The 18,694-nt window shown below is 36.7% G+C and overlaps 1 protein-coding gene across 8 annotated transcripts in view; it reads left to right on the top strand.

The window, feature by feature from the left end:
- The window catches only part of LOC129775344 (probable 3',5'-cyclic phosphodiesterase pde-5), an 85,699-nt gene that overhangs the window by 52,151 nt on the left and 14,854 nt on the right, over positions 1–18,694 (top strand). The window contains exons 1-2 of one of the 8 annotated variants that reach the window (XM_055780003.1): positions 2,031–2,112; positions 14,375–14,614. The exons of 1 other annotated variant lie outside the window; for it this stretch is intronic. In XM_055780003.1, the coding sequence (XP_055635978.1) occupies positions 14,548–14,614 (67 nt within the window). In that variant the 5' untranslated portion in view covers positions 2,031–2,112; positions 14,375–14,547. Of the gene's footprint in view, positions 1–2,002; positions 2,287–14,374; positions 14,615–18,694 lie in introns of those variants that run through there. 6 more of the 8 variants (XM_055780004.1, XM_055780001.1, XM_055780000.1 and 3 more) reach the window with 6 other exon arrangements.

Here is an 18,694-nt window from a genome sequence, read left to right as displayed (position 1 = left end):
CGAGTAATCGATTACATATTACTAACATAGTTATAAGGCAAACATTGTCGAAATATTGAACTCCCGGCCCCATCAGGTTGACTCCATATGAGCCAAATATATATTTTGGATAAAAAAAAAAGAAAAAAAAACATATTCATATAGAGTAAACAATAAACTAATCCATTTTTCAGGTAGATAGGTAGGTATTCACGTAGGAGAAGAAAATAAACCAATATATTTATAATATATATTTAACAAAAGCTGTCCCCTTTGTATAGTCCGGTTATGTCCCCGACATTACCCACCCTTTTTTTTTACTACACGGTTTTCCAACTTTAAATTCCGAAAGTAAATTGAAATAAAACACACTTAGAATTCGAATTTCGATGAAACTTTTATTTCAAATTGAAGTTTGGTTTATGCCATTATGTGAGAAAAACAACATCATTCAAATGTCTTCCTAGGGCTTCCTCGCACACCTTGATCCGGAACAGGTAATTTTCGATGACTTTTCGGCACATATGGGGCGGTATCTCGGTCATAACTTCACGAATGTTGTCTTTCAAATGTTCAAGAGTTTGCGGAGAGTTGGCATAGACACGGTCTTTCGCATAACCCCACAAAAAAAGTCTAGCGGGTTCAAATCGCATGATCTGGACGGCCAATTGGGATCACCAAAACGCGAAATTATGCGTCCCTCAAATTTCGTTCGCAATATGGCCATGTTCGGTCGTGTTGTGTGGCACGTGGCGCCGTCCTGCTGAAACCACATGTCATCCGTATCCATATCTTCAATTTGTGGCAAAAAAATCGGTTAACATGCGGCCATAGCGCTCACCATTCACAATTACCGTCTCGCCGTCCTCATTTTCAAAGAAATACTGCCCGATGACTCCACCAGACCATAATGCGCACCAAACAGTGACTTTTGGCGGATGCAATGGCCTCTCAACAATCACGTGTGGATTTTCCCCATATACGGAAATTTTGGGTGCTCGAGCTCGAAATGTGCCTCATCGCTGAAGAAAATTTGATGCGAAAATTCAGCATTTTGCTGCTGTTATTCGTTCACCCAATCGACGTATGCCCGATGCATTCCATGGTCACCACGCTCTAATTTTTGTACCAATTTAATTTTTCCTTTTTCCTTCAGAGTTTTCCGAAAATTTTCAATTGTCACGTTTGGCTGGAATATTTTTGGTTGAAATATGTGTAATATTTTTATGGGACCATTATTGAAACATTTCTCATACCCAAAAACCCTCACATCCCAAATTGTGCTTGATTAGCTTTCGAGTTATGCAAAAATTTGTGTCATTTGTATATTCATCGTTGGGTAGTATATTCATATTCATTCGCCTCTGCAGAGCAAAAAAATGAATGTTCATGCAATAATATTGAATTTCTTTATTTCTTTTTTCTATTTTACGACTAAAATATATAACTTTTTCACTTTACTTTTATCTTTTAAGAGATCAAACACTTCAGTAATGTAATGTGATCAATGTAATGAAATACATTGATTTAAAAACAGCAACGGTTTGCATTTACAATTCACTTTCGTTCGAATCGTTTCATTCGTTCTTTCTTATCTATTCCATTCTATCAATTTTGTTGAACGTTAAAACATTTCAACACTCCTAAAATAATTATTTTTATTTCACAACCAACATATTTACTAGAAATAATTTATATGGTAGAGCAACGTTTGCCGGGCCAACGAACAAATAAAAAAAGATTATTAGTGTAATGAATCTTTCTTCAAAGCTCGATACAATAATTGTAAACATTGCGCTTACGGAACACGCCGTAAATGCAAGTATGAGATTACTACTCTCTTCTGCAAAATTCTCTGTTGAGCACTTTAATATAAAGTTAAAGAAAAACAGCTTGAGCGTGAGATTTCCACCCCCGAAGTCTCTGCTCTCTTCAAAGCTACTTGTTGCCGGTTGATCGTATTAATATATTTTATGTGGCAGTATGGCAGATTCACGATAGTGACATCCTCCACCCTCAACAACAAAAAATAGATGCTCAAATCAGTTCAACTTTGGGTCGGAAGCGGTGTGGACGAGCTCTGACTCGGTGTATAAATGTTTCGTATTACGAAGGGTGTATTATAATCATGTCGTATGAATCGTGAATTTGTTTAGTAATTATCATATGATATAGGATTCATGCGAATGTGTTGTTCAAGTAGTTGTTGTGATTCAGAACCATTATTTCGTGATATGACTGAATTTATTTCAGTATTTTTGATGCGACAGCGATACGTATGATTATTCTTTGTTATTGTGATTGTGGGTATTATGCGAAATGTGAATATTGTGTTTTAATTAGCCAATTAACATCTCCTGTATAGCGATGATAGTATCATACTTCAGATATGCTACTAACAAGAGAAACAAGCAGTAGCGATATGGGTTATATTCATTAGCGAAATTTTGAGAAATAAATTACAAGACACGAATTCAGATTGGGGTTGTTCACATAAAATTATGAGATATGAAATGTCTTCAAAGCGAGCATCACTCGAACTATAGGTTTGTGACGTGTTATGTTTTCACAGGAAATTAACAAACGAATATTTGGGTTGGATGCAGAATAGTTGTAGTGGCTCCCGTGCACGAGTAGATAGCATCGTCGTTATTATGCCAGGAGTTTCGGGTTTGAAGTCTGTTCTAGATTTTTTCGTCAAAAGAAAATTTTTCCGACATGAATTGTTACACGTCACTTCTTGAGCTTGCCACTCAGAATACCATCAAGGCGTGTTATTAAGCATAGAAATCTCAACTGCTAATACATATCGGGTTTTTCGATAAGAGCGCTACGGAGGTTGGTTTTGGCCACCACGGGCACGCTTGCTGAAGTCGACGGTTTTCAATCATAAATCGGCCGATACTGCTGCAATTTCACGTTCGATATTCGTACGAAGTTCATCAATCGTCGCTGGCTTGTTGGCATAGACCATAGACTTGACATAGCCCCACAGGAAATAGTCTAACGACGTCAAATCGCACGACCGAGGGGCCCAATTGACTGGGCCATTTCGTGAGATAACATGTTCACCAAACTTGGTTTTCAATAAATCGATTGTTAAATTCGCTGTGTTGATTGTGGCGCCGTCCTGTTGAAACCACATATTGTTCAAGTCCATATCATCCAATTCGAACCAAAATATTCGGTTATCATTGAGCGGTAGCGATTCCCATTCACAGTAACGTGCTGGTCTTGATCATCACGGAAGAAGTATGCCCCAATGATGCCGCCGGACCACAAACAATACCAAACCTTATTTTTTTCGGAATGCAATGGTGACTCATGGAGTGCGTGTGGACTGCTGCCTGACTAATAACGCATATTTTGCTTATTGACGAAGCCATTCAGCCAGAAATGAGCCTCGTCGCTGAAGATGATTTTTCGATGAAAATCACCAATCTTCTCGAGTTCCCATCGTTCTGTGTCAACCACCTAGAAGAACGTGCTCAGGTTGATGTTATTTACACCGACATAAAAGCCGCTTTCGACCGATTGACCACTGCATCCTGCTGAGAAAGATATCCCGTCTTGATGCTTCTGATGGATTCATCAACTGGATGAGGTCATACCTTTCTGGAAGAATGCTCCGTGTTTAGCTCCAATATCACACTTCGTCTCCGTTTGCTGTTCGTTCGGGAGTTCCACAAAACAGTAATCTAGGACCACTGCTGTTCGCGATATTCTACAATGATGTGTTCCTTATGCTATCCGGCTGTGTGTCGATCTACGATCTACGACTTTAAGATTTATTTTGCTATCAAAACTCTTGAGAATTGTCGTCGACTACAAGGCTTGCTTGATCAGTTCGTCAGTTGGTGCCACTTGAATAAACTAACCTTAAGGATCGCCAAGTGTGGATCATGAGCTTTTACCGAAAAACAGCCAATTATATTCAACTACACGATCGACAATTTCATTTTAGAGAGAGTCAGTCAGGTTAACGACTTGGGCGTTGTTCTCGACCATAAGCTCACTTTCGATGCACACCGATCTGCATTGATCACTAAGGCTAATCGTCAGCCACAACGGCATCACAGAGGATAATATGTTGAAAGGATGATGTTCCTTTAGGAAAGTTTATAGGGTTCAAGAAAAATGTTTAAGGTGGTCCGAAAAATCAATTTTCTCCACTTTTTTTCATATATGTATTTATAATAAAATGTAGCTAACATAGTTGGTGCTGCCTCGTTCCATCCATTTTTTTTATAGCTGCTGTATCCGATATATCGTAGCTACTTAGCATCGTGACTATCATATCATCTTTCCACGCTAATAATCTTTTGTTTATACTGTGTACCGTCATCTATCATCCTTAGAGGCTCCATATTAATTCGTGAACAGGTTCATTAGACATTGAGATTCGTTAAGAAAAACTGTAAACTGATAAATGGTTAAATAAAGTATAAGATTAGTATGATTCTTTGCTGTGGTGGCTGAAAGCAGACAAATGACTGCAATGGGGTCAATACTCATTATAATTCCTAGTCCTAGACTATCGTGTTATACGTCGAGACTTGAATCAATTTCGATTTTATTTTATTATAATTTATTATAATTAATTTATGAGATACATGAGTTCGATATGTCAATCATCTGAATCGGTTCAGTAATTTAAAAGTTATGAATTAAAAAAAAGGCATTTTTGGAAAAAAGAGAAAAAAAAACGGACCATCCTAAAATGAAAATGGGCATGAAAAAAAAACGAGTCTAATATTTTGCGATAAGGAACAAAACAACCAATTTTAACGAAAATGTGACAACCACTAATTCGCTCTGGCATGGATTGGCCGTAAGTGGATATTGTTGCCGTATTTTGATGAATCGAATGGCGTTAATGTTCCCTGTGGAACTTTTTCCGTCTCAACGTATGCATTAACTAGCATCATCCTTAGGGATGAACCAGCCTTTGGCTGAAAATCTCTTTAATAAAGAAAGAAAAAAAAAGACGGGTGGGTAATGTCAGGGACATAACCGGAGTGACGTAGGACTATACAAAGGGGACAGCTTTTGCTAAATATATATTTCGAATATATATTTTTATTTTCTTCTCCTACGTGAATACCTACCTATCTACCTGAAAAATGGATTAGTTTACTGTTTACTGTTCATGAACATGTTGGGGGTTCTGAAAAGAACCTTTGGTGTTGTGTTTTTGCGTTTTTTTTACAAACTTGATTCTTGTTTTTTTCTGAAGGCTTTGTACTTATTAAATGTTCAACGCCGGACATCTTTCGGCGTATGCACATATCGTACAATCAAAATGATGGCTGTGATAGGAAATGCATCGGTGGTTATCAGCTCATTCACTATCATATATTTCACTATTGAGCATATTATCGTACCTTAAACTGTGGTTTCGGAGACGAATGAATTGTAAGATTTGTAGTCTCCGCAAACAGAGTAAATAAAAATGAAAAAGAACTGAGGTTTTGGAGACGAACTCTACGATCTGTCGAGAAATAAACGAGCTAGAAGCGTTCTGAAAAACCAACAGTAAATACAGGGACGGATGACCTTCGGATTAAAGTCCTTTAAAATAAGAACAGAGCAGCAGGAAAAACATAGCTCATCATGTTGATCCTTAGTTAATTTTCTATACAATGCAGATGTAACGTCAGTCAATTTTCAACATCAGTTATCAACCAAAGAAAGCAGTTCTTGCTACCGAGAAAATTCGTTAATGCCATCCTGCATACAATGTGTTGTAATTTGAAGCCACTTTTAATTCGGAAACCAAGCATGGGTTTGTGAAAACTGAATGATCAATTTAAAAGACCCCAACCATCAATAAGTTCAAGAACAAGCATAAACAAAATAAATCAGTTTATATTATATGTCATATTATGTCACTTTAGAATGCATTGGTATTGTGAATAACTTTTAATAACTCTTCTTTGAATGGTTTAATGGCCCTGAAAAGCGCGGTGTTTTACGGTGGCTGGTTTTGCCACCAAAGCAGTCTGTATAAACAAACTTTTTCCTTCATCTACCTGCTGCCGTTTTGCGATTGCGTTTGCCACTCGCTGAAACTAGTTGTTGCCTCCGAACCGAATGTGCTCTGTTCTGTAGGCGGGTTTTCTTATTGTCGTGAGCAGCTTTGCAAGTCAACTCGAGCACTCCGGCGGCCGAAATTCTATAACCGCTATTAGGTATACTGGTGCTCCGGCACCAATCCGTTGATGCGATGTGATGTGAAACGATGCCATACAACCACACTGATTTACGGTTTGAAAGAGAATGATATATTTTTCAGCGGATCCGCGCCTTTTGTACTCTAGCGGTACACACTCACAGGATAGAGACAAATCGGCAGACTCAGCCAAAGGGGCGAGTCCAACCAGACGAACGAATGAGCGTTTAAAGGCAGCGATGGCAAAAAAATACATTCATTACGATTTGTTCGCTCGTTGGATTCACATACGGGCTAAAAAGGGTCCTTTTCAGGATCACAAAATTATTTAAAGTGTTTATTGTTTTGTTATCACTCGATATCCCCATCTTGTTCGGCTAAACCTTCCTGTTTAGCGATTTGTTGCCACTCGCCACAGCTTTCACAGTTGGAAAATTTCTTCCCATCCAGCTTTGTGACTTGTTTTACAGTAAATTACATTCAATGCGACGTGCCGAAGCACCACTCAGTGTCGCATTGGAGGCGATTTTAACCTGTAATTGATCATTTGCGATGACAGTGATACAGTGTCGACTTTCAATGTGGGGTCATAATTTGGACCCCGAACTCTATGTTTACAAAAATGTTCAACTAAATATGTCGCATTACATGTCCGTCCAATTAGCTAAATGTCGAACTAATTGTAAATCGCTGTACTTTCAATCTGGAAACAATTTAAGAATTGGTGAAAATTGAATAATCAGGAAAGTCCCCAAGTATCAATAAGCTCAGAACAACTGCCAAATTCACATACGCATCAGATCCTGGCAAACAAATTATGAAAAAAATCAATTTGTGTTTTATTATTATTTTGGATATTATTTTAGAAAGCATTGAACTGTATTTCGTAAACTCTTTTTTTGAAAGGTTTAATGGCCCTGATAAGCGCCTTGTTTTATGGAATGGTTCCAATTTAGAAAACTTTGTACTCGTGGTTTTGAAAAAAACCATTTCGAACGCCCTCGATGCCGCCTTGTTCTGGATTTGCCACCAAAGCAGATTGTAAAAAGAACAAACTTTTTTCTTATGCTGCCAACTGCCTTTTTGCGATTGCGTTTGCCACTCGCCACTCGCTGCAACTGCCTGTTGTTGTCTTGATGTCCTCCGAATGTGTTCTGATCCGAATGCAGTTTTTCTTATCGTCGCGAGCAGCTTTGCCAACTAACTCGATCACTTCGGCGGCCGAAACTAAACACGGTTCGAGCGGGATTTTGCCTTTCCCTTCACTTTTCCTCCTTTGCCATGTCCAGACATCGCTGCTTGGGTTGGTTTGTTGATGTGTTGTGATGCGAACCGATGTGGTGTACGGTTTGAATGAGAATGATCGTTACGGCAGCGGAGCGGGGATTTTTAAGCAGACTGGCTGCCTCGAGAATTACGCATGTGTGAGACTGCGACCAATGTTTCGTTCATTTTTTTTCTTTTTCCTTGCCAATCGTGCTTCGTTCTATTTCGCTGCTGCTCTGGTTGCCCGTTTTATTCGGTACGATTTGAGGAGCACAAAATGGACCAATCAAAAATGGGCACATAGTGCATTTGGACAATGCTTGATATTTCACAATTATTCAATTATTTATCTCAAGAAAAATGAAATGTTATTCGTTATGATAGATGCGTAGATATATTTCCTATCAATTGATGCAAAAACCTTTGCGATCTATTGAGAAATGCTCGAGTTATAAGCGTTCCAAATCTTGCATTTTTTCCTACTTGTTCAGTGCCTAGATTTCCATTTCACCCCCGATATCTTCCGGTTAGACGTAGTTCTACGTCAAAAAAATAGCGTAATTTATTATTACTTAATTGAGATTTCTCAAGCCAAATAACACGCCTTGAATGTATTCCGAGTGGCAAGCTCTAGAATACGCGTGACCACAGTGCAACTCGAAAAAAAATTCTTTGACGAAAAAATCCCCCGGCCAGAATGGGAATCGGACCCAAACACCCGGCATGATAATGTGAGACGCTAACCACTCGGCCACGGGTGCACCATGCGACAATCGACACTACATTTGTCTTTAAGTTAAGCATTAACATACATTGTTTAGCCAACATATTATAATTTCTTAACAATGTGTACAAGTAATGGGTGTTTTCACGGGTGTTCGATAAAAAATGAGAATTTCTATAGTGATATAGTGAAAAAAAATATTTCAACCAATTCAGTATTTTTTATTGAAAACATAACGGTTGCTCTTCAAAAAAAAAAAACAGGAAGTGGGTTATATCTATGGTATAACCGCAAGGGTGAGGTAGGACTATCGTTGATTTAGAGATCATTTGTTTGAAGTTGAATCTAAATCCATTCTGAATGAATGAAAAAATGAATATTTGGGGGACTTCGAAAACGAGAGCGTTACGTTGGAGGCACAAGGTTTTATGCATCCAATATAGGATACGAAAAACCTTGTTCTGAAGAATAATCTTCAGAAGCTAACATGCTAACTGTACTTGATTGACAAATCACAAGCCCAAATGTATTATATGGATATTTTATGGATAGAAAACATTAAAATAAACTCTTTCGCTTGAATGTAATTTTCAATTCCAAGGGGAACTGGCAGTTTATTTTCCAGCAACGATTAGATATTTCCACATTTTCCTCTATACTGGAAGCCAACCAGTGGTTAATACCTGAGAGAGAGGAGCCAGCTGAATGACAGATAGTTTGTTTTCTTCTTATTCTTTTTACGAATTCTCATCAAGAAAATTCAAATCGGACAATTTCAATCAAGCAAGTTGTTGTCATTCATTTATAAGAAAAGTGTTGAAACTTGACGTGAACTTTTGTTTGTGAGATCATTTGTGCGTTTTTATCCGCGATTTTATTTTTGACTTAGGACTACGCCTAACAGGAATATATGGGGGATAAAAATTTGAGCACTTACATGATCAGGAAATAATAAAATATGTACCAGGTCAGCCCACATCATGACTTCCAGCAGCATCGGCTCATTCGAACAAGTTTTTTTTTTACTTTTGATAATTCCGATATAGTTGTCTAAAAGAACTATTTCGATGATTTCTAAAAAATATCCGAAATAAGAAGTAAAATGATTTTTATGATTTGCTTACCGGTGGAGTTCTTGTGTGAATTAATGGGTGTTTTGCGCTCATTTGTGACTTTTTCCGATCGTTCATTCAATTTTCGTGAATTCTTTCATTCTTTAACTGGTTCCAGTTTGATTTATTGCTGCAAGCTCGGTGAATCGATTTTTGCAATGTGAGCCATAATTGTATATTCTCCGATACAATTTGAATATGCAGCGTATGTGGAATATACAAAATAAGCGCTAATCTCCCAATGAAAAGAGTCAACATTGATTTCTCCCAGGTGCATTTTGAGGGAATTTTGTTTGTGTCCGATGGAAATAAGAATAGGTTCCATCAAAATGATGCTGTGTCTGCATTCTTAATAAGCACTCTGCCCTTCCTCACAATACCCACTTCCCGTTTGTTTTTCTCAAGATTCATTGTACCCCTTATAAGTTCTCGAAAGATGTAATTTTACGTTGATCGCACTTGATCGAAGAAATTACGAAAAGAATGTATTTGAGCGCAGTATTTGATATACTCTTTCTGAAAAGAACTGGATTTGATTTGCTGAAAACCCTTTTTGGAAAACTCCTTTTTGGCCTTGCTTGAACGAACACGATGCTCCAGTGCCCTTCATTTGCACAAACATGCTCTTGGTGGTGACTCCATTCATCAGGATTTCGGAGCTGCTACCTGCTTATATACAGATTTTTGTGATTTCAATAGCTTGCTTTCAAAGCAATTTTTGAGCTTTGGAAACAAATTTTTGGATCAATAAGTAACACACATATAACACGTAGATATTTTTTCTTTCGAATGAAGCGGTTATCATACCATTTCTTTCAACCGGCAGGTATTATTGCTCAAAATTCTGTTTCTCCAATGTAACACTCTCGTTCTCGAAGCTTTGAACTTACACCCCGGTATAGAAATGAAAGATGTAGTCCGACGTCAACATTATTTTCTTATAAAATGTCTTGCGAAAAAATATCATGTTAAAATTTTCTACATATTCCAATACTTCCCCTTGGTTCACCGTGACTGGTTCGCGCTGACATAAGGGCGATCACAACAAACGCGAGCTGGCTCCTCTCTCTCAGGTTAATACTAACTCGATAACCACCTGTTAATAGTACTTGCTTGAAACATATTTGGTCACATTGTTACATGGATAGAAAACATTCAAATAAACTTTTTCACATGATTTTATTTTTAAATTCCCAGAGGAACTGGCAGATTATTTTCAGTAACGATTAGATATTTCCACATTTTCCTCGATACTGGAAGCCCACCAGTGGTTAATACTAACTCGATAACCACCTGTTAATAGCACTTGATTGAAACATATTTGGTCACAGTGTTACATGGATAGAAAACATTCAAATAAACTCTTTCACATGAATGTATTTTTGAATTCCCAGAGGAACTGGCAGATTATTTTCCAGCAATGATTAGATCTTTCCGGAACTTTCTCGATGCTGAATGGCATCCAAACGGAAAGAATTCCGCGCGTGTATGTGTCGATCCTTCGCCGTCCACCTCGTCCAACACGTTAGGCAACGATGTTGTCTTGTCGATGTCCTCACGAAAAATGAATTTGTCTCACCACCAGAATATCGCTTAAGTATGCTTTTTGTGTGTGATTGAATCGAGAGAAGGAGTGGTTTACGATGGCAATTTGGAAGGCAAACTAGAGGGGAATGAACTCTCTGAGCTCGGAACTTTCGGCGACTGAGCAATAATCGATTGCGGGCGCATACAATATTGGATACGGAAATATCCTACTGATGGGGAAGAATAATCTTCAGAAGCTATCCTGTTAATTGCTATAAATTGCTGTTAATAACCATAAAACTAAATGTATTTGGTCACAGTGTTACATGGATAGAAAACATTCAAATAAACTCTTTCACATGAATGTATTTTTAAATTCCCAGAGGAACTGGCAGATTATTTTCCAGAAATGATTAGATCTTTCCGGAACTTTCTCGATGCTGAATGGCATCCAAACGGTAAGAATTCCGCGCGTGTATGTGTGTGTAGCGATGTCTTCCCGGGGAACCGTTTGTGGCATCACTCTCCTCCTGATGGATTCCCTTCTGGCCTAGGGTGCACAAACAGGCTCTTGGTGACACCGTTCATCCGCGCTTTCATGATAAACGAAGAGCTTCACCACAACAGCGACAACATGCTCCAATCGCTGTTCAATTAGAACTTAGTGGATTTCCGAGCGGCGCTCGCTTATAAACCGATTGGTGATTTCAATAGCCTGTTTTGAAAGCAATTTTAAGACTATTGAAACAAGTTTTTGGATCAAAAAGTAACAAGTATAGAACGCGTAGACATTTTATCTTTCGAATGAAGTGTTTATCATAACATTTCGTTCAGTTGTTTAGGAGCTATTAACGCTCAAAATCTCGGTCTCCGGCGTAACGCTTTCGTTTTCGAAACTTTGATTTGAGCGCTGGACGGCACTGACATCCATCTTCTGGATGCAATTCCGGGTCATTCCTCGTGGTCAGCTGCTAGGTGTCCGTAGCCCGCCAATTATTCTCGTCCACCAGAGCACTGGAGGAGCCGAAAAAATCCTCGATCGGACGGTACTGGGGCAAGCTGGTCGGGTTCCGTTCCTTGGGTACGTACGGTATCTGTTTTTCCTCCAGGTACGCCAACGTCTTCTTGGCGTTGTAGGAAGACGCCTTGTGCGTATTGATAGCCACCTTATGTTTGAAGAATTTAATGACTTTTGAGTCACCCTGTACTTTAGTAGAGCTGTCGCATGTCAAAATACAAATAAAAACAGAAATTGCTCTCTGGATAGCCATTCGGCCGTAGTTCTGTGCGTATGGATCTAAGGAATTTCTCGTGAAATTCAGTTTATTCAATCTGATATATTGGAAAAATCATCAGTTTGGACGACTGTTCACATATTCTAGGAGAGGTGAAGAGATATTTTGTTTAATTTCAGCGATTAATTAGCATAGAAATTAATTTGATGTTTTGGGGCAAGGTAAATAACGACTTACAATGTTCTGGTTGCTAAAGCTGATATACCGCATCACGTTCTGCTCTTGAAGAAGATTCTTTTGTGACTTTGACCCTGGATAAATATGCCACTCCAACTAAACGAAGCCTCATTACGCAAAACGTTATGTGTTTCTTACAACGTTATTGTATGCATGAAAAAAATTTAAATTGAGACTCTAGGTGAATAGGGCAAGCTTATTTCATACATGTACCTACTATATCAAATATGATATAAATTCATAATTTCATCCCATTTAGCATGATATGTGCGAGTGACCACTTTGCCCCCACTAGGTGACCACTTTACCTCCAAGCAAAAAGAAAATTTCGATTTTTCACCTTTTTTTTTAATGATGAAAAGTGTACTATTTTAATTTTTTATAGTAAGAGCCGTTTTTTAACTTGAAGAACAATGAGTTGAGCAATGATATTCTTCGAGAAACGGGAATTGAATCGGTATGTGGACACTGGAAATGGGCATATTCCTTAGGGTGACCACTATGCCCCCACTTCCCCTAATGGATATCTCATCAATGTCATTGATGAATGAAGGAAGGGGTATGATAGCTGCTAACTGCTATTTGCCTAATTATTTTCTAGGTTTTAGTACATTATCTGTGTTATTATTATGTTTAATCACAAAGGAACCGTTTGACTTAAAAAGTTTTTTGATTTATTTTATTTTCTAGTTTTTAGTACATTATTTGTATCATTAGCATATTTCTCTATAATAAAACCATTCAACTTTTTTTATCTTTTTATTTCTTACCTAATTTTCCTCTGAATATTTTTATAATGTACTATATTCTATTAGTCAAACCATTTCATTTAATACTGACATTGAGGGAATTGCAGGAATACATGGTACCTATCCCAGAGATCCAATACATAATCGAATCACAAAAAAGCTATTTTTCTATTAATGTTCGACATTCAAACATTAATGAAAAAATAGTTTTCTTGAGATTCGATTATGTATAGGATTTGAAAATAATTGTTGAAAAATAATGGTCGACTATATATAATCGAGTCCAACCTGTATGATGCCATTTTGTGGCGGCGGCCATTTTGGATTTGCACTTTTCATAAACAACTGTATTCTACTAGTCAAGCCCTTCCATTTGATACCCATATTGATGGGGTTCTGGAAAAACCCATATTGAGGTTTTGAGAAAATATGTAATCCGCCATTTTGTAGAGGCCGCCATCTTGGAATTTCAAGATCATGAAATACGCAGTATTAAAGTGACGGAAAAAATAAGGGTGTGTTCCAAATTTCAAAATAATCGGTCAACAAGAAGGGGGCCAATTTCTATTAATATGTGGGATAGCGCTACAGACATGTTACAAACATACCAACATACAAATATACAAACATACAAATATACAAACATACAAACATACAAACATACAAACATACAAACATACAAACATACAAACATACAAACATACAAACATACAAACATACAAACATACAAACATACAAACATACAAACATACAAACATACAAACATACAAACATACAAACATACAAACATACAAACATACAAACATACAAACATACAAACATACAAACATACAAACATACAAACATACAAACATACAAACATACAAACATACAAACATACAAACATACAAACATACAAACATACAAACATACAAACATACAAACATACAAACATACAAACATACAAACATACAAACATACAAACATACAAACATACAAACATACAAACATACAAACATACAAACATACAAACATACAAACATACAAACATACAAACATACAAACATACAAACAGGACAAGCTTAATAAAATAAAATAAAAAATAGAGGCATCATTCTGCACATACCTATAAACTGAGGGGTGTTCTGCATCTCAAAGCAAGACCAAAAGAAATGCGTCAAGTTTACGTCGACCAAATTTTGATCGTCCTTTAAATTAAACCGTGGTTTCTTAGTCAAAATTTGCCCAGCTTTTGAAAAAAGATATTTCGAAGGAACGGCCCATTATTGTCGACAATGTATCGTCAAGTATCAGTAAAGAAATTCCGTGGTTGTAAAATTGAGTGAGGTTGTTTTGTCGTGTGAGAATTATAACTGAATTCATTTTCGTAACAGCATTGTTTTTGGAACAAGTGGCAGTTAGAGTATATCTACAGTGCATACACACATTCTATGTAATTATGATGAAGTTTGAGAAAAATGCAAATATTCGTACTCAAATAAAGCACCATGTGTTATCACTTTGATGGTTGCTTCAACTTTACTGGACAAAAGTGAGAAAACTTGTTATGTGCCAAATGGAAATAATAACACGAGCTGCTCTCAGTCTAGCAGAGCTCTGGAGAAATCTTACAAGTAAGTAATACCGTATCCCACAATATTAAAATGTTTTCCGAATCAAAATAATTTATAACTTTATTCATTTGTATAATATATAATTGTCATTATTATCTTTATAGCATAAATATAAGTGATTCTGGAATGTTGAGAAGTCCATGTTATTAATCTTTTGAGTGCGATTCGACAAAGATCGATTCTCTGGTATCGATTGAACCAATTAATCAATCCTTACGTAGTTTAGAAAATCGATTATTTTATAAAGATCACCCAATCCTAATACACTCCAATAAAATGACGTTCTGAAGCACGCCGTTCAAATGTACACCTATTTTTTCCACGCGTATTTTCCAAAGAATAATGGCGGGTTTACATTAGGGAGATCTATAGATGTAAACGGGTGAGAATAAATATGATACGCTTATTCGAGGTATATATAACTAGAATAAATTCAGCATATGTACGCTGGTGAATTTCTCACTGGTGAGAAATTACTGAAGTTGACCGCAGTTCTACTTCAGGTGAATAAATCACCGAAAAAGAGAGGGACAACGCATTCTCTCTTTCTTGCACTCGTACTCATAGGCAATTGAATGTGTTTGCTGTCAGTAGATGTAAACAACGCTCATTTTTAAATCTTTTTCTATTAATTTGCTTCTGATTGCTTCTGAAAGTCGAAATTAATTAACGGATCCGAAATTACCTTTCACTGCTGTTTATTCAAGTGGTAGACAATGCCCAATTCTGAATAAATATATGCATATGTATACGGGTTGTACATTTATCATCACTTCAAATTGTATGAAGGAATTCATGAATATATTCATAATATAAATTCAAGCTAGTGTAAACGGTTGATGCGATTTCTATAAATCTCATCATATTTCTTCACATGAATATACGAGGGTCACTATTTATATTTCGGGAATAGGAACAAAAACAAATAGTTAAGCTGCGAATATATTTTTATTGTTTTTCAAAGTACTCGCCACGATGATCGATGCATGCGCTTAAACCAATTTTCAAAGCATTTATTCCAATCGACACGAGCCTTTTTTTTGAGCGATTGTCAAATTATGTGGGATCCAACGTGAACATAATTTTCGCACAACTAAGTGTTCATGTAAAATCGCATATATGCTGGTGGAACTAATGCTTAGGGATGCCTCAATCTCACGATAGGTTACATGACGATCTTGCTTAATCATTTCGTGCACAGCATCGATGTTTTCTGGCACTACAGTCGATTTTGGACGACCTTCACGAAACTTGTCGGACAGCGAACTACGACCACGATTGAATTCACTATACCAGCGATACACAGTGGTTTTTGATGGAGCTTCATCGCCAAAAGTCAAATTAAGTTGATTGACGCACTCTTATTGTGATAATCCACGTCGAAAGTCGTAAAAAATCATCGCACGAAAATGTTCACGATTCAGTTCCATTTTTTTGCCGAGACCAAACTTTTAACTAAATATAAAATAAACAAATAGCGACCGTATGACAAAATGTTCTGAGTACGTATATCGTCAAAAATGTCAAACTTTACGATGGAACCGTCAGATGGACTCACATGACATCAGTGTTGCCAATTCCCGAAATATAAATAGAGACCCTCGTATCACTAGTCTAAACCCACCGTAAGACTTGCCATAATAACCATTGAATAGAATCGAATCGAAATTTATTCGTCTCCTCGCTTCACCTAACATATTATTTTGATACCTGGGAAAAGAAAAATATAATAGAAACAAGCAAATTATGTTCCCTCGTCTTAATTTTCCACCCTGATCAAAATAATGATACTATGAAGCAAGTTCACGAATCGCAGTGAAAGTCAAATTATGTTGCTGCTTATCGTTATATTATTCATATCCACAGCCATGAAATAATGAGCTTTTCTAAATATACCATCCTGCGGGAATAAGATACGCGAGTGGGTTTCAAATACCTTTAACATTATTTGACGTGAACTCTACGAGCAAGATTTTTGACGTAGGATTACGTTTTTCGGGAACATATTGGGGTACAAATTGAGAATCGAAAATCGAGCACATCGTGAAAATTGTCCAATTTCAAACGCTCATTTCTCAGTCATTTCTTGATGGATTGATGAATTTTTTGCGTCAATAGATTTCGGCACTCCATAACAATTTTTTGTTTTGAAGAAAATAATATATGTCATGAAACTAACTATCGAACAATTGAAAAATCTCTGCCCCTATCCTAACGGAAATACCCACTTCTGATTGGTCGAAATTGACGACACATGCGGCGGGTCCCTAACAGAGACATCAAAACCAAGCTGCCTGGGGGAAATCGACATTGAAAATACATGAAAGTAGGGGGTAGTGATCTCCGATTTATGAAATCAATCGTTCATCAGCTAATCGAATGCTTTTCAGCAGTTTGATATTCGATACGATTAATCACCCCAATTAATCGATTAATCGATTAATCGTCACACTGAGAGGAATAATTAGTTAGACTAATATTTCTCATTTGCTAGAAAGCCATCTAGAATCAAAAAAGTGTTCATTCCGCCTGATAATCAATTATTATCTTTTACGTTAAACTCGTAATCGAAGCTCAATTCGCGTTGACGGCATTGAGCTTCCTCGACGAGTTCAGGGGAGCGTCAAAGATAATAATTGAAGTTCAGGATGGAACTGCAGCGGCCGTACGTTTTTTTCTCCGGATCGATTAATCGACGAAAATTATTCGTTCGCTTCGATTATTGGTTGCGCAGTATTCGTTCGACTAATAATCGATTTCTGTAGGAAGTATTCGATTAATCGATTAATCGAACGATTATCGGGAATCACTAGTAGAGGAAACTTTTGTTCCTACCACAATGTGTTCCCTAACAGAGACATTAAAACCAAATCATTATCAAAGAGTTTAACGATGTAATTCTTCAAACATATCTGAAATCAACAGATAGCCTAACGGAATCCTACGTCAACTATGCGGTCGTGGTTCGAACACAACCCTCCTGTGACTTTTTTCTATATACAGGTCGGACTCAATTATATAGAGACTCTATTAAATACAATTTTGGACTCGATTATATACAGTTTGGATTTTTTTTTAATTTCAAATATGACTTATTTCAAGAAGAAATGTGAACTTTCAACGTTAATGTGTAATTTAAGTGGTTATTACTTTACAGTGGGGTAAAAATCGTGATTTTTGAAGATTTTGCTTGAATTTTCACCAAGAATCGTTTATATCGATATTGCAGCCAAATTAGGAAAGATAGAAGTTGGGTGTCAAAGAACAAATTGTAAGGCGGTTAGAGAGCTTTAATTTAATTGATAGAAACAATCTAGTTTAATATAATTTTTTACGATGAAATTAATTATAACACATTAAAAATTATTAACTTTTAAGTTTTTCATTTCCAAAATGTTATTAAAATCAACTAATTTAGATGTTACGCTACTATATCCTGTACTAAATTTTCTCATCTTTCAAATGAAAGCAACAGAATTGTATTCCGTATCGTACTTTGTAATGTAGAGCCAGTTTGAGGCAACAAAGACCGAAACAAAAAAAAGTTCAGTAACTCTGTCATTGTTGAAATTCAGACATATGCGTAGAAGGATTTGTTTTAATCAAATTTGATCGTCTATCACTTTCTGAGATAATTTGGATAAATTTATTTTCTTTATGTGAGAAAGTTAAAAGTCAGAAAACTTTAAGGGGATGAATCAAAAATCAAATTCCTCTTTTATATTCAAAAAAACGAAAACTACATGCAAAAAAAAATCGAATAAAAAAATATTTTTTTTGACTCGATTATATACAGGATTCGATTATGAAGTGAAGAGAAATCAAAAACTGTATATAATCGAGTCCGCTCTGTAGTGATTATGTCCATCAGTCTTCCGAAAAACACTTACACATGTCCACGTGATGTGAAAATTCCATGTTTTTGTTTGAATTCGAACATGATTCTCGCTAGTGTTGAGTGTCTATCCCCAACACGAACAATGATACACAAACATAGACATGTGAAAACAAACACGATGTTTATAATTCAAGAATATCATGTACAAACATATCACCCGATGTCGCAGTATTCATTGCTTT

This window comes from Toxorhynchites rutilus, chromosome 3 (genome assembly GCF_029784135.1).
Source record: "Toxorhynchites rutilus septentrionalis strain SRP chromosome 3, ASM2978413v1, whole genome shotgun sequence".
Lineage (NCBI taxonomy): Eukaryota > Metazoa > Arthropoda > Insecta > Diptera > Culicidae > Toxorhynchites > Toxorhynchites rutilus.
Note: the sequence above shows the minus strand (reverse complement) of the source record. Positions and strands in the feature narration are given on the sequence as shown.